General features: G+C 42.4%; 2 protein-coding genes across 2 annotated transcripts in view; one reads left to right on the forward strand and one right to left on the reverse strand.

Annotated features, from left to right (window-relative positions):
* The window catches only part of LOC120780602 (brix domain-containing protein ZK795.3), a 53,902-nt gene that overhangs the window by 2,110 nt on the left and 26,446 nt on the right, over positions 1-25,346 (forward strand). The gene's annotated exons all lie outside the window — the stretch shown is intronic.
* Positions 2,016-24,050, reverse strand: LOC120780356. The gene is made up of 3 exons (XM_040112648.1): positions 23,531-24,050; positions 22,788-23,041; positions 2,016-2,084 (listed from the first exon to the last, which is right to left on the reverse strand). Exons 1-3 carry the CDS (start codon positions 24,048-24,050, stop codon positions 2,016-2,018), a joined length of 843 nt encoding a protein of 280 aa, XP_039968582.1.

Consider the following 25,346-nt stretch of genomic DNA (forward strand, 5'->3'; position numbering starts at 1 on the left):
AGTGGTTATATTCTTTGGTTATTATGCACTCATATTCAAACAAAGTTTAAGTTTTCGTTATAAAATTGATAAATTTTGATTATTATTTCTGTCAGCGATTTCCATTTATTTTTTATGATACATTGGTTTGTATATTAGGTGACGATATATCTAAAATATGAGTTTGAGTGCAAAATAACCAAAAAATATAACTACTTTATATCCAAAACTCAAATTTTGTTTCAATATGAGTGCATGATAACCGTAAAATATAACCACTTTATATACAAAACTCAAATAATTGATAAATTTTGATTATTATATCTGTCAGCGATTTCAATTTATTTTTTATGATACATTGGTTTGTATTTTAGGTGACGATATATATATTATTAGGTTTATTTAAAATATGAGTTTTGGATATAAAGTGGTTATATTTTACCATTATCATGCACTCATATTGAAACAAAATTTGAGTTTTCGTAGAAAATATCCATATGCATGAATAGAGGAATTTTTGCGAAAAAGAGGAATTTTAGCGAATTGCCTTGTCATCACACGGCAGCGCTCCATTTCTTCGTAATTTTTGGTAAAAAAAAATGAGGTTCAAACGAGTGTAAAATGTAATTTTTAAAATAAAGATTTTTTAAATAAAAAACCTGCTAAAAGTGTAGGGTACAATTTAGAATAGCATCCCCGGATTTCGGGGATAAAATGGGTATCAGTGGAAAATATTTATATATAGTTGCCGCTGACTTTTAGTTTTAAAGATACATTGGTAATTTGTATATTGTGAATAACTTTTTCACTTATATTATGCACTTTTCACTTACTAACACTTCACTATAACGTTTTAGTATATTAATTTTTTTAATATTTGTTGTAAATAAAGCTTTATTTTAATTATTTTATTTTAGTTACAATTCTCTGCATTTGCACAATAAGAAAAGGGTTGCCATGGTTATTTTTTTTGGAGCGTGATCTTAAGAAAGTCACCTTTCCAGTGATACCCGTTTTATTCCCGAAATCCGGGGATGCTGTTCTAAATCTCAGCCAAAGTGTAAAATGTTGATTTATTTAAAAGATTATAGTGTAATTTAATTAATTTAAAGAGAAAAATGTAAATAAAGTGGGTTTAACACGGTGTAATAGCTTCTTGAAATGGTCGAATTTTGCGAATTTTAGAACTTTATGGTCGAATATCTCGTAAACTAAGCGTTTGCGGTACCTATAACCCCATATATTTTTTAATCAGGAGGACTTCCTCTTTCCAACGGTACCTTCAAATTGCGGCGGCAAAGAAATCGGAATTGTGCCCGTAATTTATGTGACTGAAGTACTTTCGCGAAGTACTTCTTTCTGCGTTGGCGGCCTTCGGCCGCGCTCTAAAAAAATAATCCTGGCCGATCCAGACCCGGAGTGTCTCAGGTTTTTTTTGCGCTTCACAAAAATAATCCTGGCCGATCACAAATCATGATACAGCTGTGTTCATGAAAATAGTAGTGTCTGTGGGTCCTAACTTTCGAAGCATTAAACTCAAATAAAAGATACAAATTCATATAAAAAGTTGTAAGGAAAGTATTTATTATTAGTGCTAAGAATATTCACAGTCTCATTTTTTGTTTAATATTTCGTTTTTACCCACGAAAACATATTTAAAAAAAATACCTAAAAATTTGTGTGTTCATTAAAATAGTAGTGTTTACTTCAATTACGTAAAAAAATTTAAAAAGACCTTTTGAAGTTAATATTTCCTGTGCTACATATTGTCCGTACTCTAGTATTTAGTAGTAAATCCCTTATTATTTAATACCGCCGCACATCGACGTGGCATAGAATCAACAAGATCCTTACAACGCTTCACAGGGATTTGTGTCCATGTCTGTTTAACCACTTGCCAAAGGTGTACTCTACTTGTTGGATTTGCTGTTGCTACAACTCTTTTGACATCTCCCCATAAGTTTTCAATCGGGTTCAGGTCCGGGGACTGAGCTGGCCAGCGCATTACGTCGATCTTTTCAGCTGCAAACCACTCCTTAGCTAGTTTGGAAGTATGTTTTGGGGCGTTGCCCTGTTGAAACGTCCATTTTATCGGCATTTCCCAGCTAGAAAATGGTAACATAACGTCTCTTAGTATATTTACGTATACTACTCGGTCCATGATGCCATCAATCAAATGGATAGGACCAACACCACTATACGAGAAGCACGCCCACACCATAATGCCAAGGCCACCATGCTTAACCGTTTTAGTAGTGTACCTGGGCTGATATTCTGTGTTTGGTGGGCGACGGACATATTTTCTGGATCCTGTCCCACCAAACAAGACTATTTTGCTTTCATCGGTCCATAACACGTTGCGCCATTTTGCGGCCGGTCAATTCAAGTGCTCATTTGCAAATTGAATTCTTGCAGCGACATGTTTTTTAGTTAAAAGCGGTACCTTCCTGGGACTCCTTGCTTTTAAATTATTTTCTATTAAACGTCTGCGAACTGTCAGAGCACTGATTGACAAATTTAATTCATTTTTTATTACTTTTGCGGACGCTGTGGGCTTGGCTTTAGAGTAGCGAATAATATGTTTGTCCTCTAAGGCTGTAGTCTTCCTTTTTCGACCACGATTTTCAGCTTTGTGTTCATAATTTATGGCGTTATATATCATTGTGGCAGTGCATCCTATAATTTCTTCGATTTCCTTGTACGTATTTCCCTCATTTCTTAACTTAATTATTATTTGGCGTTTTTCTACGGAGCAATGTTTTGCTCTACCCACTAAAATAGAAGTAGTACCGCAATGTCAATAAATTTAATCAAAAAATGTAGAATTTACTTAAATACACTTACTGTTTGCTGATTTTTATTTTTATATTGTACTTATCAACCATTCGCGTGAAGCACTACTATTTCAATGAACATAATATTTTTGAGCAACGTTCAAAATATCGTCACAAACAAGACGAGTAACGCAAAATTAACGGAATTTCTAGGTTAACCGTTCCTTAGAAGTGCATTCTACAAAAATACTACATACTTGTTCAACTTGCAACTTCTTACATGTCAGAACAGCGTTTTAAATGTTAGGATCAATTGCACTACTATTTTTATGAACACAACTGTATATCAAGAAAAGGGGTAATATTTTCTATATTTGAAGTATAATCCTATTTTTTTATTAATTTAATTTCGTTTGATAAATGTCTAGATATGGCAATACTTATTATTTGTCAACACGGAACATTTATGTTATTGAGCATCTAATGAAATTTATGTAAAAAAGAAAATACTTATTTTAAGCAAATATCTAAATAATTAGCATAAAATAAATATGTAGAAAAAATGTAGTGAAGTGTATGTTTATAAAATGTGCATAATATGAAAGAAAGACTTACTATAAATCGAGAAATTGCAAAATAAAATTTTCGAAATTTTCTAATTTAGATACAAATATCTCGAAAATTATAAGTTTGCAGCGGCTATAATTATATATATTCTTAATCTGAATCATCAGCTCTATCCAACCATACCACTTTTAACCCTCATCGATACCCTCGGGTCTGGCCAGGCATATTTTGTTTTTAAATGTTATTTAAATATATTTAGAGTGTAGCAAACGACTTGCGCTTCCAGGTAGCGTCCTTGAATTTTATTGTCTTTAGAATTCAGAAAATTCAAGGATATCGTATCGAAAAGGACGAAAAAAAGATAGTATAATATTACACCTTAGTGAACCAATGGTGCTTGGCTAGAACCCATATATTTTGTATGAAAATATATGTATGAACTTTGGTATGTTTCTATCACTGCGCACGGTTGATTTATCTGTTTTCATGTTCGTTACATGTCCAAATTGGTTTGTGTGTTTATCTAGGTCAAATACTTTAGCTGCTAGAGCGTTTTAAAGGTTACGAAAAATGTAATTTTTCTGAAAATGTTAAATTTTTTGTGAACGCTATTGCCACGCCCCTGGTAGGGATAGAGGGGAAGTTGAGGGCTTTCCTGAAAGCCCCATGGGTGAAATAGCTCGCAAAATGTTTTAATTCCCCCCGGCTCCATACCCCCCCAACTGTACTGAAACAAAAGGGGCGACATGGTGAAAACCCATTTTCGCCTATTGCCACGCCCCCGGTGGGACCGCTGGAGCGTTTTAAAAGGTTAAGAAAAAATGTAATTTTTCTCAAAGTGTTACATTTTTTGTTAACGCCATTGCCACGCCAAGCGTGAACAAGTCAGTCAATTTGATTTCAACCAAATCGAGGGGTAAGAAATTTCAAAAATGTATCTATATTGTACATACATATATGAGCGTAAATACAGCACGTATTTCCATACAAATGTATGTAAACTAGCCTAGGCCTAGCCAAGCACCATTGGTCTCGACTAAGTGTATCCAATTCCCACGACAGCCGGTTCTACGCACCGGAATTGACTCGGATTTCATCCGACCAAGGGCTGTTTTTTCGGCCATCTAACCCCGTTTGGATCGGTGAGTATTAATTTGTGTTTGTCGTCATTAGAGCAATGCCTTGCAGCAGGGTTGCTCCGTATCCTCCTGACTCGCGCTGGCATTGAGTCCAACCCGGGCCCGGAGGAATTTTTCTGCTGCGTATGCTGCAAAAACGGCTCCATCAAACTCCACCTCGGTCAGGTGTAACACATGCAATGGATGGAGCCATCTTAAGACCTGCTCAGGCCTTAAGACCCATAGGGAGTGGACCACGCGTTACGTGGCCCCATGTTGCCTGCGCAATATTGCGACACAAGCCTCTACGGCTGTGAAATCGCACACAGTTCGCGCGCCGCGCCGCCACCCAACCCAAGTGGACAACAAAGGACCTCCACGGTCCCTAGGAGCTCAATCAGGCAACATAACTCCCCTTCTGACTTGTCCCCCAACCTTCATCCCGCTCAATCCTCGTGCGAGAACCAACCAGCAGCTCTTGGTCCCTCGCACAGTCTGTTCCGTGTGTCAGGCCATCATACGCCGGAATGTGACATCCGTCAGTGCAATTCTTGCACTGGCTGGTGCTCATTTTTCGACGTGTTCCGGCCTGCGCACCACGTGAGTGGAGTGACTCATACGTTGCCCCCATGCTGCGGGAGTCTGCCCCGCAACTCACAACAGTGGCGTCGCCAACCAACACCCCAGCGCGACAACCGCCCTGCGGGTACTACAGATGCAACAAATTCCACCCCACACGTCACTCCCTCACCCCCAGGATCACTCCACGGACACCCGCGACAAACCCGGCTACTTCAATTCAGCTGCAACGGACTCCAGGGGCAAAGATCGAGGAGATAGTTGCACTAATGAATCGGGAACGCCTATCGATAGCTGCGGTCCAAGAAACCAAGTTAAACAGCCGCTCAGATCTTCTGAGTTGTGCAGGTTTCAACGTTATACGTAAAGATCGCGAGCGAGATAATGGTGGTGGCCTAGCTTTCATATTGCACAACACCGTGCAGTATCGTCTAATCGATGTAGACATCGACCCCAGGGATACTACCCTAGAATGTCAGCGTATAGCTATCCGGTCAGGCGATGTCGAGCTCGGAATATTTAATATATACATCCCTCCAGTTACATGTTGTCCTACAGGATATCACCCGAATATAGGTGCGTTACTTCGTGGTGAAACCCGTCTGGTACTAGGCGACTTTAACGCGCACCACGATCTTTGGCATTCCTGCCTGTCAAATGATCGTAGGGGGATGGAGCTGGCGGAACAGATTGACGATTCGACATTCTGCACAATGAATGACGAAGCCCCCACCAGAGTTATGGGCACCTGTAATAGTTTCTCGCCGGACATTACCATTTGCTAGCGGTGGTCTGATAAACAGCATAACCTGGCTATTCTATGCTAACTCTCGCATCAGACCATCTGCCCATAATTATTTCGATCGAGAAGCCTCCTGATTTTGTTTCTGTGGTGCACCTGCTTTAACTTTAACAAAGCTAATTGGGTCGGCTTCACAGAATTTACGAGAGCACCTTCAACGCTCTACCCATTCCTACGGACGTATGCGTTGGCGACGTCAATTCCGCAAGGTGATCGCAGCAGCTACCGCTCGCTTCATACCGGCTGGAAGAATAGCGGAAATCCGCCCAAATTTCCCAGCCGAAGCAGCCGTTTTAGCTAATGAGCGCGACACCTTACGCCATGCCGATCCCGGGGATCCCGAATACGGGATCTCAATTTGGGAGATTCGGCGTATGGTAGAAATCAACATAAGCGGACGAAATGGTTAGAACACCTGAGTCCTGCAACCTCTCCACCGGAGTGAGTAAGCTTTGGGCTACTGTCAAAGCTCTGTCTAACCCGAAGAGACATGACGACCGAGTTGAGGTTCAATTCAATGGTCATGCCTCTTCGGACCCGAAGAAGTGCGCGAGCTATTTTAGCCGGCAGTTCACACCGCCGCACCCTTCGGTAGACAAAGCTAAACGATGTGTTAACCGACGGCTGCGCAAAATGCCAAACGACGGCGCGCCACTTACTTTCACCGGTGAGGAGGTTCAGGGTGTCATCAAAAAAGCAAAATCCTCCAAATCCATTGGCCCTGATGGAATCAACATGCTAATGCTAAAGCATCTAGGCTCGACGGGAGTAGAATATCTCCACCAAGGTATTTAATCTGTCGCTGACCACTCTTCAAATACCCGATGTGTGGAAAGTCGGAAGAGTGGTCCCACTACTGAAACCTGGGAAACCCGCCAACAAAGGGGAATCTTATCGCCCGATAACTCTCCTCTCCCCAGTAGTGAAGACACTTGAGGCCTTGCTACTCTCGACCTTCACTCACCACCTGAGCCTAGCCAGCCACCAGCATGGATTCCGAAAAGTGCATAGCACCACCACAGCACTTAGCGTCATAAACGCCCAGATAGTTCGTGGCCTCAACCAGAAACCACCCTGCGAAAGAACGATCCTCGTAGCGTTGGACCTGTCAAAAGCCTTTGACGCGGTCAATCACACAACGCTACTGCAGGACATTGAAACAACTACGCTCCCTCCAGGCTTAAAGAGGTGGACCATGAACTACCTGAGCGGTCGCCAGTCATCCGTACTATTTCGAGGTAAAACATCTAAACTGAGAAGAATTAAACAGGGGGTTCCGCAGGGTAGTGTCCTCTCCCCACTACTGTTTAATTTCTACATCTCGAAACTCCCACAGCCACCAGAGGGAGTTTCCATAACCTCGTACGCTGATGACTGCACGATATTGGCGTCGGGCAATGGAATCGATGGCATGTGTTCGAAGGTAAACAGCTACCTCTCCGATCTTTCTCGTTTCCTCACTGCACGAAATCTTACACTCTCCCCCACCAAATCCACAGCGACCATTTTTACCAACTGGACGAAGGAGTATAGACTTGAGCTTAATATTGCAGTCGACGGCGTCAAAATTCCGACTGTCAATAATCCTAAAATTTTAGGTGTAACTTTCGACAGTCTATGCTCCTTCTCTCCGCATTCGATTCGGGGAAAAGACAAAGAAACGTTGTTGGCAACATACAAGGCAATCGGCCGGCCGGTCCTCAATTACGCAGCGCCCATATGGTCGCCTGGATGCAGTGGCACGCAGATGAGGAAACTTCAGACCTGCCAAAATACTGCACTCCGGACCACTACAGGATGTCTCTTGATGTCTCCGATTGAACACCTCCATAGTGAGACGCGCATGCTCCCGGTTAAGGAGCATAACGAACTCCTCTCCAGGCAGTTCCTGCTGGGATGCTTTCGCAGAAATCACCCCTGCAGCCATCTGCTTGGAGCGGAACCGCCTCCTAGGAGCATCAAGAGGTCATTCCTGGATTACGTCGACGACGTCGTACAGTACGCCGACCGGACTTCGGACGCAACTAACTTTCGACAGGTACTGACCGCCATTCACAGTGGAGCCATCAACACCTTCACCGACTCCCTTCCCGTGAATGGCGTTCTTGGAGTTAAACCACCACCCATCGCAGACGAAAGCTCCAGCTGCCGCGAGAAACGCGTGTGACCCTTGCGCAACTTCGTTCTGGATACTGTAGCAGGTTAAACTCCTACTTATCCAGAATAGACCCTGACATACTCGATGTATGTCCTGCATGCAACGAGTCTCCGCATGACACTGACCACCTCTTTGCATGCCCCACAAACCCTACCCATCTAACACCCTCCTCCCTTTGGTCCGACCCCGTCGAAACAGCACGTTTCTTGGGCCTACCGTTAGATGACCTCGACGACAACTCAAATGATATTTACCATCCCAACGGGGATTGAATCTCCGTTAAAACAACAACAACAACAACAACAACTAAGTGTATCAGACCGTTGGTCTCGACCAGGGTTAACCCTGAAATCGTGCGATGGTATACCAAAGCCGACCCAATTCACCTTCTACATCGTAACGCATTTACTATTTGGGAAAAAATTAACAGAACTTCAACTGCACAACTACAAAACTGAGCAAATTCAGTGGTAAATAGAGTAACACACGATGCAAGGATTTTAGGAATGTAAACAACGGTATTTTAAAACATTTAATTATTATACTCATCAGCACCTTACAAAAAGATAGCGTTTCTAATAAGTTGTCAACAGCTTTATATACAGAGATGCTCAAAAGAATTTACACAACGAATTTTTTTTCACATTCCACAGAAATCGGGTTCTGTTCTTGTCGTTGTTGTTGCTGTGCAAAAAAACTTATATGTTGTTGTAAACCTTGATCTATCCGATAGCAACTTAAGGTTAATATCTAGCTCTCAAGAATTGTAAAAAACCCCTTAAGAAATGGTCAAGAAAATTTCCTGCAGTTTAAGGGATGTTGATGATTGGTAGGTTAGTTTGAATTTCCTTCAAGAAACAATTGTTGATTTCTTGTTTCTTCGCAAAACCAGCGTTGCCATTTTCGCAATTTATTGAAAAAATGTATTAATATGTAATTAGTACTAGATTTCTTCTGTTCTGCATAGTAGCACAAGAAAATTTACCGCAGGAAATTTTTTTCTTGAGCAATTAAGAGCTGGATACTAAAGGTCCGTCAATTTGGTAAAGGTAACAATACATAGGACTGAAAACAGATTAAGTGAGCTGACGGTAGTCCAAAGTATTTACACACATTTTTAGAGCGTCAAAAGTATTTACACAAAACCTAAACTTTAGTTTCTTGTATAATCAATTATTTTTAAATTTTTATGTTTAGCCTAACTTATTGTAATAAGGTTGTGAATTAATAATTGGTTCATCTTCTTTCGCATCGATAACTGCCTGCAATCTGCTTGGAATTGATTCCACTGAATTGTGTGCAAAATCTGCTGTCAATTCGGACCAAATTTCGGATATTTCAGTAATTGTGTTTATTTATTTATTTTATTTATTTATTTATTTATTTATTTATTTAACGCCAATCGGCACTATACATTTAATAACAATTATAATTCTAAATAAGACAACAGGCTTAAACATATAAAATTAGGAATTAAACTCGTAGCCTAGTTCGTATGCTAGTATTTTAATAAAGCTTTTTTAACGATCTTTCTGAGGTTCTGTAGAGACCCGCTGAAGAAGTTGATGTCACCGTGCAAAGAGTTTACCAATCTACAGATTCTTTCCTTTGGGCCATTGATTACATAGTTTTTGTTCGATCTGCAAGTTTTCAGGATCCTCATCTGTCTAAGGTTAAGCTCATTTGGTACGATTTCAAAGTCTGCAAGGATTTCTGGGGCATCAATTAATCCATTGAGGATTTTGAATAAGAAGATGAGGTCTGCTACCTGTCGTCGAGATTTCAGGTCATTTATTTTCAGGATTCTTCGGACGTCTTCAGTTGAATTGATATTACGTTTTCGGTTCTTATCAATTGCCATCTGACTTTTTCAATAATGTTTAGGTCGGGGCTCTGCGAAGGCCATGGAAGTACAACTTGCTGTGTTTCATTTAAAAGTTTCTTAAATAGCCATCCCTTATGACGTGAAGCATTGTCGTAATGTAAAATGCATGGTCGTTTAAAATTGTAGTATACCTGGACTGATTTAAAGTGCCCTCAAATGGTACCAAATCTTTAAAGCCGTAATAAAGCAAACATCCCCAAAACAATAGGATGCCTCCTCCGAATCTGTTTAGCGGCTGAACTGCATCTATTTTCTTCTCACGTGGAAAATGCATAAATGGTTTACTAAACGATCCGTGGAATTGAAATGCAGCCTCATCTGTCCACAGTACATTGTACCAAAACTATGTAGGATCTTGGATGTACTCTAGAGCAAATGACAGGCGTCTTGCTTTATTAATTTCAGAAATGTCGACCAATTTTCGTACAACGTAAGTGCTTATATTAATTTCTTTTAGTCTCCGACGAAAAGTCATTGCTGACTTTTTTCCAACGAGTTGATTTGATGCTGCTGCATGCCTAACGGGACTTATTGTGGGATTTTGTATGTCTATCCCTATTAATTTTCGACATTCTCTTTGAGGCTTCACCGGTTTCCGCTCTGTCCTTTTCACCTTGTCCAAGCAATTATTATTCACCTTCTTTTTAACTAAATTGTAAACCGTTTTCCTTGAAATTTTTTAACAATTTAGATTAGATTAGATTTATTGATGAGGAATGCACCGCGACCTTTGATCTATTGTGCCCTCTCCTAAATCGCATGGACTCACTTAGCCCCAGCACGTCGATGAATTCCAATATTTTACTGGGTGCTAATGAGTCGATGCAATTCCTGTCCGGAAACATGGATCCGAGGGCCTTAATCCTGCGTCTGCAGACTGCTGTGCAGTCGATCAGCAGGTGTTCCGGTGTTTCAGGCTCCATGTCGCAGAACCGGCAGTTAGTGCAAGAAGATAGGCCCATGTTATATAAATGCCTATTTAACTTGCAGTGGCCAGTATAAAATGCGACCAAGAGCCTAAGCTTATTTTCCTGGGGAGGTTGATTACAACTTTGAACCTGCTCATGTTGTACCCTCCCATTAGCAACCGCACACTCCCTCTTCTTTGCGAAGTAGCTCCTTTATGGTATGGGGACCCACCCCTGTAAAGGGTTCAGGACCTACCATTTTGGTGGAGGCTGCGGAGCGAGCAAGCTCGTCTGCCAGTTCGTTACCGGCTATTCCTTTGTGACCTGGCACCCAAATTAGGTGCACCTGGTTTCTTTCCGCAAGTCTGTTCAGCCTTTCTCTGCACTCCTGCACTAGCAGCGACTTGATCTCGTAGGAGGAGATCGCTTTTAGTGCTGCTTGACTATCGCTAAGTATGGCTATCCGCTCATTGCGATAGTTGCGATGGAGGTTTATATCTATGCACCGACTTATGGCAAAGACTTCCGCCTGGAAAATGCTCAGAAACTCCCCCATAGGTATGGAGAGCTTGGTGCGTGGACCCGCGATCCCTGCACCAATTCCCTCCGACATTTTTGAGCCGTCGGTGTACCACCTCAAAGTGCTGTTCCTCAGCAGCAGTTCAAGGGTGGAGTTGTTCCACTCATCCTTGCTTCCGAGGGTGACCTTAAACTTCTTAGTGAAGATAACCGTTTTGGTAGTGCTGTCCTTTGGGAGGAGGGCGATTGGTATATTGCCACTTATCTTTTCCATCCTCTGGGACGAGATTACCTTTCCTTTGCCAAACCCTTTTGCCGTTATTTGCAGAAGCGTGCTCTTGGCTACTTGGCCGATAAACAAGTGCAGCGGTGTGAGTTCAAGCAGGGCCTCCATAGCTGCCGTTGGGCAGGTGCGCATTGCGTCCGTCATGCAGACACAGGCTAGCCGCTGCAGCTTCGATAATTTAATTCCTACCGAGGTCTGCGACGCTATTGAGGCCCAGGCTACCGCCCCGTACGTGATAATCGGTCGCACTATCATGGTGTACAACCACCTAACAATCCTTGGCTTACAGCCCCAGGACTTACCCGCCAGCCGATTGCACACCATTAATGCCTTTGTTGCTTTGACCAAGGTCAGGTCCACGTGCTGCTTCTACCGCAAAGTGGAGTCTCGCGTGAGACCAAGGATTGTGACATTTACTACAGTGGCCATATAAATGGAGCGAAAGTTTAGTGTTGAATTCTTGGTGGGAGAGAGACTCCGTCGCCGAGTGCTATCATTCACTTCGGTGAATGAAGGTCTAGACACAATCCTCATCAAAGCGAGGTTCTTCAACATATCGCTGAGTTGCGCCCACGCCTCGACGGAAGAGAAGGACGATGTGACCAAAGATGCCTTCTATGAGTGCTTGGAGCGCGCCTGTGACAGCAGCCCCCGCCACGATGTCAAAATCGTGCTTGGCGATTTTAACGCCAGGGTGGGCAAAGAAGGTATATTTGGCATTACGGTCGGTAAATTCAGACTCCTCGCCGAAACATCCCTAAATGGGTTGAGGCTGATTGACTTCGCCGGGGCCCGAAATATGGTTACCTGTGGTACTAGATTCCAGCGCAAGAAGATACATCAAGCTACCTGGCTGTCTCCGGATCGAAAAGCCACCAATTAGATCGACCATGTTGTGATAGACGGAAGACTCCGTGTTCTAGACGTGCATAAGCTCCGAGGTCCCGCTTCTGTGCAGCAAAAAACACACGTCAACAAACACAGGAAGGTTCGACGTCGAGAAGCTGCAATCACAACAGACAGCCGAACGATTTGCTACTCGGCTTGCACTCCTGCTTTCTGAGAGCACTCGTCAACAACTCGGTATAAGGGAACTGTGGGACGGCATTTCAAACTCCTTACGTACAGCTGCAACCGAAACCATTGGTTTTCGGAAAGTGCAAAAGAACAGCTGGTACGACGAGGAGTGCCGTGTCGCAGCGGAGAGAAAACAGGCTGCCTACATCGCAACGTTACGATCGACCACAACACGTGCGGGATGGGATAGATACCGAGAGTTGAAGAGGGAAGCGAGACGCATTTGCAGACAGAAAAAGAATGCGTGAGTGTGAAGAGATTGATAAGCTGGCCGACAGGGGTAATGCTCGAAAATTTTACAAAAAATGCGGCGGCTTACAGAAGGTTTCAAAACCGGAGCATACTCTTGTAGAACCCCCTAAGGTGATCTAGTCATCGATGCCCAGAGCATACTTAAATTATGGAGGGAACACTTCTCCAGCCTGCTGAATGGCAGTGAACGCACAACACCAGGAGAAGGAGAACCTGATTCCCCAATCGATGACGATGGAGCAGACGTTCCATTACCCGACCATGAAGAAGTTCGAATAGCAATTGCCTGCCTCAAGAACAACAAAGCGGCAGGGGCCGACGGACTGCCGGCCGAGCTATTCAAACACCGCGGCGAAGAAGTAATAGGGAGCATGCATCAGCTTCTTTGTAAAATATGGTCGGACGAAAGCATGTCCAACGATTGGAATTTAAGTGTGCTATGCCCAATCCATAAAAAAGGAGACCCCACAATCTGCGCTAACTATCGTGGGATAAGCCTCTCAACATCGCATATAAGGTTCAATCGAGCGTATTGTGTGAAAGATTAAAACCCACCGTCAACAAACTGATTGGACCTTATCAGTGTGGCTTTAGACCTGGCAAATCAACAACCGACGAGGTACTCATCATGCGCCAAATCTTGGAAAAGACCCGTGAAAGGAGAATCGACACACACCACCTCTTCGTCGATTTCAAAGCTGCTTTCGACAGCACGAAAAGGAGCTGCCTTTATGCCGCGATGTCTGAATTTGGTATCCCCGCAAAAGTAATATGGCTGTGTAAACTGACGTTGAGCAACACCAAAAGCTCCGTCAGGATCGGGAAGGACCTCTCCGAGCCGTTCGATACCAAACGAGGTTTCAGACAAGGCGACTCCCTATCGAGCGACTTCAATCTGCTGATGGAGAAAATTATTCGAGCTGCAGAACTTAATCGAGCAGGTACAATCTTTTATAAGAGTGTACAGCTGTTGGCGTATCATGATATCAATATCATCGGCCTCAACATCCGCGCCGTTAGTTCTGCTTTCTCCAGGCTGGACAAGGAAGCACAGAAAATGGGTCTGGCAGTGAACGAGTGCAAGACGAAATATCTCCTGTCATCAAACAAACAGTCGTCACACTCGCGACTTGGCTCTCACGTCACTGTTGACAGTCATAACTTGGAAGTTCTAGATAATTTCGTCTATTTAGGAACCAGTATTAACACTACCAACAATGTCAGCCTGGAAATCCAACGCAGGATTGCTCTTGCCAACAGGTGCAACTTCGGACTGAGTAGGCAATTCAAAAGTAAAGTCCTCTCTCGACGAACAAAAGCCAAACTCTATAAGTCGCTCATAATTCCCGTCCTGCTATATTGTGCAGAGGCTTGGACGATGACAGCAACCGATGAGTCGACGTTACGAGTTTTCGAGAGAAAGGTGCTGCGAAAGATTTATGGTCCTTTGCGCATTGGCCTCGGCGAATATCGCATTCGATGGAACGATGAGCTGTACAAATATACGACGACATTGACATAGTTCAGCGAATTAAAAAACAGCGGCTACGCTGGCTCGGTCATGTTGTACGGATGGACGAAAACACTCCAGCTCTGAAAGTATTCGACGCAGTACCCGCCTAGGGAAGCAGAGGAAGAGGAAGACCTCCACTCCGTTGGAATTACCAAGTGGAGAAGGACCTGGCTACGCTTGGAATATCCAATTGGCGCCACGTAGCGAAAAGAAGAAACGACTGGCGTGCTGTTGTTAACACGGCTATAATCGGCTAAGCGGTGTCTACGCCAATTAAGAAGATTTGAAATTCCTAATACGAAGCAGTTGCCTGCGGGCTAGCTCATAAGCCAGTTCGTTCCAGGCTATACCTTTGTGATCGGATACCCAGATAAGGGTACTTTCTTTCGATCTGATAGACTTTTCAGCCATTCTTACACGCCTGCACCAATAGCGATTTGATCTCGTACACAGAGATCGCTTTAAGTGCCGCTTGACATTGCGATAGTTGCGTTGGAGGTTTATATCTACACACCGAGAGCAAAGACCTCTGCTTGGAATATGCTCAGAAAACTTCCCATAGGTGTGGAGAGTTTTGTATGTGGTCCTCCTTCACCTATTTCTTCCGACGGTTTTGAGCCGTCGGTGTATCACTTGATTGTTCTATCCCTAAGCAGTAGTTCGAGAGTGGAATTATTCCATTCAGCTTTACTGCTAAGGGTAATATAAACTTCTTAATGAAGTTTACACTTTTGGTAATGCTGTCCTTGGGAGAAGAGCCAGTGACATTTCGCCACTTAAGTCCTCATGTTCAAGGAAGAGATTACCTTACCTCTGCCAAACCCTTCTGCTGTCATTTGGAGCAATATGTGTTTGGCTGCCTGACCAATTATTGGGGGAAGCGGTGTGAAATTAGGTTATTATTAAGGAATTAAATAATTTTAGTGAATAAAAAATGGGTAAGCGCAAGTCTTGTGATGAGGACACTAGAGCTGTGATCGTACAGATGCACAACGATAGGAAATCTTACGGTGATAATGCAAATACCTTAAATATCTCCAAACGTATGGCTTTGATGCACTTAAGTATTTCAACCAAAATAAAACAACAAAACAAGTTCCAAGAAAGAAAAGAGGTCGGAAATCGACTTTTCGGGAGAAGGAGTTAACTCGTCCTCACAAGACGGCAAATCAAATTCGAGGTGCGGTTTTTGGAGATAATCCAAATGCACCATCTGTAGATATCGTCGAAAGATGATAATGCGAGGGACTCTTTGGAAGAGCTTCAAGGAAGAATTCATTACTCTTTGAACGCAATCGAAGGAGCCGCATAGAGTTTGCAAAAAAAAAAAAATACCGACATTGGACAGTAAAAGTGTGGAAAATAGTATTATTTTCTGATAAAAGTAAGACAAATAGGGTTTCTTCAGATAGGAAAACTAATGTCCGCAATCCTCGATGCAAGGAGTTGGACCCTAAATACACTGGGCCAACTTTAAAACATGGTGGGGGCTGTATAATAATTTTGGGTGCTATGTCGTGGCGAGGTGTTGGGCTTATTTATAAAATCGATGGGCGCATGAACCAGTTTGAATACATATCAATCATGGACAACGTAATGTTACCATATGCTGATGACAATATGTCCGTAACGTGGACTTACCAGCAGGATAACGACTCGGAACATAATGTGCGTGGTACAAAGCAATGATTTCAGGAAAACATGGTGACTCTATTAGACTGGCCTTCATTCAGCCCCGACCTAAATCCAATTGAAAATCTTTGAACACATTTGAAGAAAAGAGTTCGTCCCCATAAAGTTGGAAATTTCCAGAAATTATTCGAAAAGGACATCTGCAAAAGTTTAGTGGAGCCGATGGCTCGCAGATGTCAAGCCGTGATTGACATTAATGGGTTTGCAACCAAATATTAACTTTAAAACCGAAATAAAAAGCATTTTTCCAAAAATCAAGAAAGCGTTGTTAATGCGCGACCTATGTTTGACTTTGAAGTCGTAAAATGCCTTTATTTCATAAAAGCTCTCTTATAACAAAAAAAATATATATATTATTTACAATAACGATATTTTTACAATTTATCTTTAAAGCATATAGTTAAAATGTTTTTCTCGAAAATCAAAATATCAATAAATTTGTATATTTCCTACCAGCGTTGTTAATTAGTTGCACGCGTCTGTATTTTATTGCCATTTCTTCTTCTTCTTCTTAATTGGCGTAGAAACCGCTTAAGCGATTATAGCCGAGTTAACAACAGCGCGACAGTCGTTTCTTCTTTTCGCTACGTGGCGCCAATTGGATATTCCAAGCGAAGCCAGGTCCTTCTCCACTTGGTCCTTCCAACGGAGCGGAGCTCTTCCTCTTCCTCTGCTTCCCCCGGCGGGTACTGCGTCGAATACTTTCAGAGCTGGAGTGTTTTCGTCCATCCGGACAACATGACCTAGCCAGCGTAGCCGCTGTCTTTTAATTCGCTGAACTATGTCGATGTCGTCGTATATCTCGTACAGCTCATCGTTCCATCGAATGCGGTATTCGCCGTGGCTAACGCGCAAAGGACCATAAATCTTTCGCAGAACTTTTCTCTCGAAAACTTGCAACGTCGACTCATCCGTTGTTGACATCGTCCAAGACTCTGCACCATACAGCAAGACGGCAATTATGAGTGACTTATAGAGTTTGGCTTTTGTTCGTCGAGAGAGGACTTTACTTTTCAATTGCCTACTCAGTCCGAAGTAGCATCTGTTGGCAAGAGTTATCCTGCGTTGGATTTCTAACCTGACATTGTTGGTGGTGTTTACGCTGGTTCCAAGATAGACGAAATTATCTACGACTTCAAAGTTATGACTGTCAACAGTGACGTGAGTGCCAAGTCGCGAGTGCGACGACTGTTTGTTTGATGACAGGAGATATTTCGTCTTGCCCTCGTTCACTGCCAGACCCATTTTCTGTGCTTCCTTGTCCAGCCTGGAGAAAGCAGAACTAACGGCGCGGGTGTTGAGGCCGATGATATCAATATCATCGTCATACGCCAGCAGCTGTACACTCTTATAGAAGATGGTACCTTCTCTATTTAGTTCTGCTGCTCGAACTATTTTCTCCAAAAGCAGGTTGAAAAAGTCGCACGATAGGGAATCGCCTTGTCTGAAACCTCGTTTGGTATCGAACGGCTCGGAGAGGTCCTTCCCGATCCTGACGGAGCTTTTGGTGTTACTCAACGTCAGTTTACACAGCCGTATTAGTTTTGCGAAGATACCAAATTCAGACATCGCGTCATAAAGGCAGCTCCTTTTCGTGCTGTCGAAAGCAGCTTTGAAATCGACGAAGAGGTGGTGTGTGTCGATTCTCCTTTCACGGGTCTTTTCCAAGATTTGGCGCATGGTGAATATCTGGTCGGTTTTTGATTTGCCAGGTCTGAAGCCACACTGATAAGGTCCAATCAGTTTGTTGACGGTGAGCTTTAATCTTTCACACAATACGCTCGATAGAACCTTATATGCGATGTTGAGGAGGCTAATCCCACGGTAGTTGGCGCAGATTGTGGGGTCTCCTTTTTTATGGATTGGGCATAGCACACTTAAATTCCAATCGTTGGGCATGCTTTCGTCCGACCATATTTTACAAAGAAGCTGATGCATGCACCTTATCAATTCTTCGCCGCCGTGTTTGAATAGCTCGGCCGGCAATCCGTCGGCCCCTGCCGCTTTGTTGTTCTTCAGGCGGGCAATTGCTATTCGGACTTCTTCATGGTCGGGTAATGGAACGTCTGCTCCATCGTCATCGATTGAGGAATCAGGTTCTCCTTCTCCTGGTGTTGTGCGTTCACTGCCATTCAGCAGGCTGGAGAAGTGTTCCCTCCATAATTTAAGTATGCTCTGGGCATCAGTGACTAGATCACCTTTGGGGGTTCTACAAGAGTACGCTCCGGTCTTGAAACCTTCCGTAAGCCGCCGCATTTTCTCGTAGAATTTTCGAGCATTACCCCTGTCGGCCAGCTTATCAAGCTCTTCGTACTCACGCATTTCAGCCTCTTTCTTCTTCTGTCTAAAAATGCGTCTCGCTTCCCTCTTCAACTCTCGGTATCTATCCCATCCCGCACGTGTAGTGGTCGATCGTAACGTTGCGAGGTAGGCAGCCTGTTTTCTCTCCGCTGCGACACGCACTCCTCGTCCTACCAGCTGTTCTTTTGCACTTTCCGAAAACCAATGGTTTCGGTTGCAGCTGTACGTAAGGAGTTTGAAATTCCGTCCCACAGTTCCCTTATACCGAGTTGTTGACGAGTGCTCTCAGAGAGCAGGAGTGCAAGCCGAGTAGCAGAACCTTCCTTGTGTTTGGTGGCGCGCGTTTTTTGCTGCACAGAGGCGGGTGCGGATCTTAGCTGCAACAAGTTAGTGGTCCGAGTCGATGTTAGGACCTCGGAGCGCACGCACATCTAAAACACTGGAGACTTGTCTTCCGGCTATCACAACATGATCGATCTGGTTGGTAGTTTTTCGATCCGGAGACAGCCAGGTAGCTTGATGAATCTTCTTATGCTGGAATCTAGTACTACAGATAACCATATTTCGGGCCCCGGCGAAGTCAATCAGCCTCAACCCATTAGGGGATGTTTCGTCGTGGAGGCTGAATTTACCGACCGTAGTGCCAAAGACACCTTCTTTGCCCACCCTGGCGTTAAAGTCGCCAAGCACGATTTTGACATCGTGGCGGGGGCAGCCTTCATAAGTGCGCTCCAAGCACTCATAAAAGGCATCTTTGGTCACATCGTCCTTCTCTTTCGTCGGGGCGTGGGCGCAGATCAGCGATATTATTATTGCCATTTCAGAATGCAAAAATCTTTCGAAGTAATATTATTACTCCACTTTTCAGAAATTACGCTATATGCTCGAACATTTATGGAATAAAGGCTTACAATCGCTTAAATGTTGGGACTGGTTTCTGTCCAGAAGCAGGTTATAGTATGTCCATAGTTCAGAATACTAAATTTTTTAGAAACCCAAGACATTAAGTTAGCAAGGAAGTTATTATTTCTTGTTTCGTGCTTCATAACTTTATATTGGAGCACGAAGGATTTTCTGATGGCCCTTCCAACCAACGAGGCGAAGCAAGAGCGAAAAAGGAAAGGCTTACTACTTTGTTGTCAGCTTATCATCACTACATAACATAAAACAAAGTCGCTTTCTCTGTCCCCATGTATGCTTAAAACTAAAACTACACAACGGATTTTGATGCGGTTTTTTTAATAGATAGAGTGATTGAAGGGGAAGGTTTATATGAAATGGGGTATTCCATACCAAATCGACCAATTTTGAACCCGACGCCTTTAGATTTTGCTGAAACTTATCCATTCTTTTCTACCCTTTGAAAAACATTTTTGAGAATTTTTTCAAAATTTTTTGTCCAACTTCAAAAAAAAGTTATGAATTTTCCAAAAAAAAAGGCTTTTTTATTTTCAAATAGCCATAACTTTTGTAGAAATTGACTTTTGGGGACCTTTTTTTAAAATTTTTGTTTTTGAATGAACTTTTCGAAAAAATACATTAAAAAAAGTAGCACGATCAATTATATAAAATAATCGGTTTTTAAATAAAATCGTCATTTTTTGGAAGTTCGCCATTTTGTGAAAGTTCGCCATTTTTTTTTTGTTTTTTCCTCAAAAAAGAACTACAATTAATTTGACAACTATCCCTGCTAATCTCGGAGTGGGCCGATGTTTTTTTTTTATATATTTTTTTATTTATTATTATTAAATTAATTTAATGAATACATATGGTTGAATCACAAAACTTATTAAATACTAAAAATTTGAGATCGTTGTAAGGTACAGATCAAAATCAGGTAATCAGCGGTGTTGTGGAATCTGATAGTTGTCGGAATCAGAATTGAAACCGATAAAAAAAAGCAGTAGGGGTCATGAATTCAGACATTATTGGTTTGATATTCGAAACAGAATTTGTATTGGTTTTGGATGTCACTGAAACCAATTTTATCGGTTTTGCTGTCAGAAACAAAGCAAGAAGAAAATCGCACACAGATTTGAAATGTAAGTTAAGAAATCGAGTTGTTTTATTGTTACCAATTGATTTATCTTTATTTCTATAGGAGAAAACATAAGAATAAAGTATGAAATGTCTTAATTATTGAGTTTTGGAAATGCGGATTTTTAAGTGGGGGAGCCGCTTTAGAGGCTTCACGTTTTTTTTGTTTGGGCGGGAAAGAAATAATTAAAGCGAAATTTCGAGGGTTTATAGATATATATTTAAACATCACCCGAAAATTTTTTGTATACGAATTCTTTGATATTGTGCCTTAGGGAAGCAATTGCCCGATGCATCTCGCATGTGCATTTGTCGGACGGCGGAAAGTATGTAGGCCACAATTTCTGTCAAAAAAAAAAAATTTAAAGAGATCCATATTTGTTAATAACTTATGTTCAAGTTAAACTAGGAAAATTTCAAAAAAATAAAATTCTAAATTTTTTTAAAAAGTGGTTTTTGACCAAAAAAATGTTACTTTATGTTGCTTTAACATATGTTCAAACTTAAATTTCGAAAAATTGAAAAAATGAAAAACCGAGTCAAAGTTTTCCCTTTCTGCCCAAATGAGTCATTATTTCCCTTCTAGCTTCAACAATATTTCGAATTCCCATCTATAAATTCCATCTATAAATGTTGTCTCTTAAAATCTTTCTTTAATTCGGAACTCATTAAAAACTTTAATAGAATTGCATCCAAATGTATTCATTTGCAAGTTTTGTCACATTAGTAAACATCTGGTTCTCATATTGGTTTTGCGTATGTTCGAAAAGACGAAAATCCAATCAGATTCTGTGACACCATTGATAATCAGAATTGGTTTGCAATTCTGACACCTAAACAATTCTGTCTTGGATTCCACAACACCCCTGAATCACTTATTTAGTGAAAGAAGAGCTTGGTGCAGCCTTTTAATTTTACCGAGTTCTTGCTTTTCGATGTCAATTTTCTTCTCGCATTTAATTCGCTATACCAGTGTAACCCATGAAAAATTAAGCGATTTTTGCAAAGTTTTTTAAAAGAAAGTACTCGATCGAATATGTCGAAGTTTTTTTGGACATAATAAGGAGTATTTTCAGCTATATTTTAATATTTTTTTTTTTTTACAAAAATATTGAAAAATAGCGGAGTTATGTGCTGTTGTTTTTGTTTTAACGGTTTATTAGTCCCCGTTAGGATGGTAAGGGTTATCTGTGTTGTCATCGACGTCATCTAACGGGAGGCCCAGGAAACGTGCTGTTTCGACGTGGTCGGAACAAAGGGAAAAGGGTGTTAGATGAGTGGGGTTGGTAGGGCATGCAGAGAGGTGGTCAGTGTCATGCGGAGACTCGTTGCATGCAGGACATACGTTGGGTATGTCTGGGTCAATTTTGGATAAGTAGGAGTTTAACCTGCTACAATATCCATAACGAAACTGCGCTAGGGTCACTCGCGTTTCTCGCTTTAACTCGAGCTCTTGGTCTACGATGGGTGGTGGTTTGACTCCAAGAATGCCATTCACGGGAAGGGAGTTGGTGAAGGTGTTAATGGCTCCACTGTGAATGGCGGTCAGTACCTGTCGAAAGTCAGTTGCGTCCGAAGTGCGGTCGGCGTACTGTACGACGTCGTCGACGTAGTCAAGGAAGGACCTTTTGTTTCTCCTAGGAGGCGGTTCCGCTCCAAGCAGATGGCTGCAAGAATGATTTGTACGAAAACATCCCAGCAGGAACTGCTTGGAGAGGAGTTAATTATGCTCCTTAACCGGGAGCATAAGCGTCTCTCTGTGTAGGTGTTCGATAGGAGACATCAAAAGGCATCCCGTCGTTGTCCGGAGTGCAGTATTCTTGGCGACCATATAAGTGTTGTGTAGTTGAGGACCGGCCGGCCGATTGCCTTATATGTTGCCAGCAACGTTTCTTTGTCTTTTCCCTATGTGCTGCCGGCTAGCGACTTGAGGATTTTGTTGCGGCTCTGTACCTTGGCAATAATCGCGGTCGTATGGGGAGTGAAAGAGCATAGACTATCGAAAGTTACACATAAAATCTTAAGATTATTTACAGTCGGAATTTTTTCACGCCATCGACTTCAATATTAAGCTCAAGTCTATATTCCTTCGTTCAGTTCATAAAAATGGTCGCTGTGGATTTGGTGGGGGAAAATGTGAGGTTCCGTGCAGTGAGGAAATGAGAAAGGTCGGAGAGGTAGCTGTTTACCTTCGAACACATGCCATCGATTCCATTGCCTGACGTCAATATCGTACAATCATCTCCGTACGAGGTTATGGAAACCCCCCTCTGGTGGCTGCGGGAGTTTCGAGATGTAAAAATTGAACGGTAGCGGGGAGAGGACACCACCCTGCGGAACCCCCTGTTTAATTCTTCTCAGTTCGGATGTTTCACATCGAAATAGTACGGATGATTGACGACCGTTCAGGTAGTTCATGGTCCACCTCTTTAACCCTGACGGAAGAAGCGTGGTTTTTTCAATGTCCTGCAATGGCGTTGTGTGGTTGAGTGTGTCAAAAGCTTTTGACAAGTCCAACGCTACGAGGATCGTTCTCTCGCATGGTGGCTTCTGGTTGAGGCCACAAACTATCTGAGCGTTTATGACGCTATGTGCTGTGGTGGTGCTGTGCACTTTTCGGAATCCATGCTGGTGGCTGGCTAGGCTCAGGCGGTGAGTGAAGGTCGGGAGTAGCAAGGCCTCAAGTGTCTTCACTACTGGGGAGAGCAGAGTTATCGGTCGATAAGATTCTCTTTTGTTGGCGGGTTTCCCAGGTTTCAGTAGTGGGACCACTGTTCCGACTTTCCACACATCGGGTATTTGAAGAGTTGTCAGCGACAGATTGAGCAACTTGGTGAGATAGCCTACTCCCGTCGAGCCTAGATGCTTTAGCATTAGCATGTTGATTCCATCAGGGCCAATGGATTTTGCTTTGTTGATAACACTCTGAACCTCCTCATCGGTGAAAGTAAGTGGCGCGCAGCCGTTTGGCATTTTGCGCAGCCGTCGGTTAACACATCTCTTGGCTTTGTCTACCGAAGGGTGCAGTGTAAACTGCCGGCTAAAGTAGCTCACGCACTTCTTCGGGTCCGAAGAGGCATGACCATTGAATTGAACCTCAACTCGGTCGTCGTGTCTCTTCGGGTTAGACAAAGCTTTGACAGTATCCCAAAGCTTACTCACACCGGTGGAGAGGTTGCATGACTTCAGGTGCTCTATCCATTTCGTCCGCTTATGTTGATTTACCATTCGCCGAATCTCCAAATTGAGATCCTTTAATGGGGGATCCCCGGGATCGGCATGGCGTAAGGTGTCGCGCTTATTAGCTAAAGCGGCTGGGATATTGGGGCGGATTTCCGCTATTCTTCCAGCCGGGATGAAGTGAACGGTAAAGAAGGTACGGTTACCCACAGAAACGAAATCGGGAGGTTTCTCGTTCGAGATAATTATGGGCAGATGGTCTGATGCGAGAGTTAGCATAGGTTGCCAGGTTATGCTATTTATGAGACCACCGCTAGCAATGGTAATATCGGGCGAGCTGTTACAGGTGCCCATAACTCTGGTGGGGGCTTCGTCATTCATTGTGCAGAATGTCGAATCGTCAATCAGTTCCGCCAGCTCCATCCCCCTACGATCATTTGACAGGCAGGAATGCCAATGATCGTGGTGCGCGTTAAAGTCGCCTAGTACCAAACGGTTTTCGCCACGAAGTTGCGCGCCTATATTCAGGTGATATCCTGTAGGGCAACATGTAACTGGGGAGATGTATACATATTTTAAATATTTCGAGCTCGACATCGCCTGACCGGATAGCTATACCCTGACATTCTAGGGTAATATCTTTGCGGTAGTTATGTTGCTCAAACTTTCTTCCGTTCAAATAAAACACTTTAAACACCTTGTTTCTTCGAAGGTTACACCAATAATAATTTTTATTTCTCAAACCAATTCCACACGAAGTCAAGCAAGTAAAATAAATTTGATGAGTCAGTAAAATTAAAACAATAATAATTGCACAAAAGTTGATAACAGGAAGTAAGTATTAATTACAATTTTTGCAAGTATTAATTACAACTTTTGCAATGATTTAAATAATAAAACAAATTTAATGGCATGTTCTTACTATTCCATTGGTGTCTTATGAAGTCAAGCAAGTAAAATAAATTTGATGAGTCAGTAAAAATTAAAACAACAACAATTGCACAAAATTTGATAACAGGAAGTAAGTATTAATTACAGTTGTTGCAATGCCTCAAATAATAAAATAAATTTAATGATATGTTCTTATTATTCTATTGGTGCCTTCTGGGTTTTGGTGGGGGTTGATGTGACGATATAACTCCTCCCCCCTTAGAGTAGAGCGATGGCCACAACGAAGTTGGTGGAGACAGAGCGGCTTCAGTGGGCTAAGGATAATACCGAATTCTGGTGTTTTTCCATAACAGAGTTACACAAGTGATAGTTAAGGTGATGAGTATCAATGTTGTTATCGTTATTATGTTTCTCCTTTGAATTGCATCCTTTCTTAATCTCGTAATATCATTTTTATACTCTCGCAACAAAGTTGGTAAGGAGAGTATTATAGTTTTGTTCACATAACGGTTGTTTGTAAGTCCTAAAACTAAAAGAGTCAGATATAGGGTTATATATACCAAAGTGATCAGGGTGACGAGTAGAGTTGAAATCCGGATGTCTGTCTGTCCGTCCGTGCAAGCTGTAACTTGAGTAAAAATTGAGATATCATGATGAAACTTGGTACACGGCATATTTGGACGTAATTATTTTGGAAAAGTGGGCGTGGCCCCGCCCCCTACTAAGTTTTTTGTACATATCTCGGAAACTACTATTGCTATGTCAACCAAACTCTACAGAGTCGTTTTCTTCAGGCGTTTCCATATACAGTTCAAAAATGGAAGAAAT

Source organism: Bactrocera tryoni, unplaced genomic scaffold, assembly GCF_016617805.1.
Source record: "Bactrocera tryoni isolate S06 unplaced genomic scaffold, CSIRO_BtryS06_freeze2 scaffold_25, whole genome shotgun sequence".
NCBI classification, from domain to species: Eukaryota; Metazoa; Arthropoda; class Insecta; order Diptera; family Tephritidae; genus Bactrocera; species Bactrocera tryoni.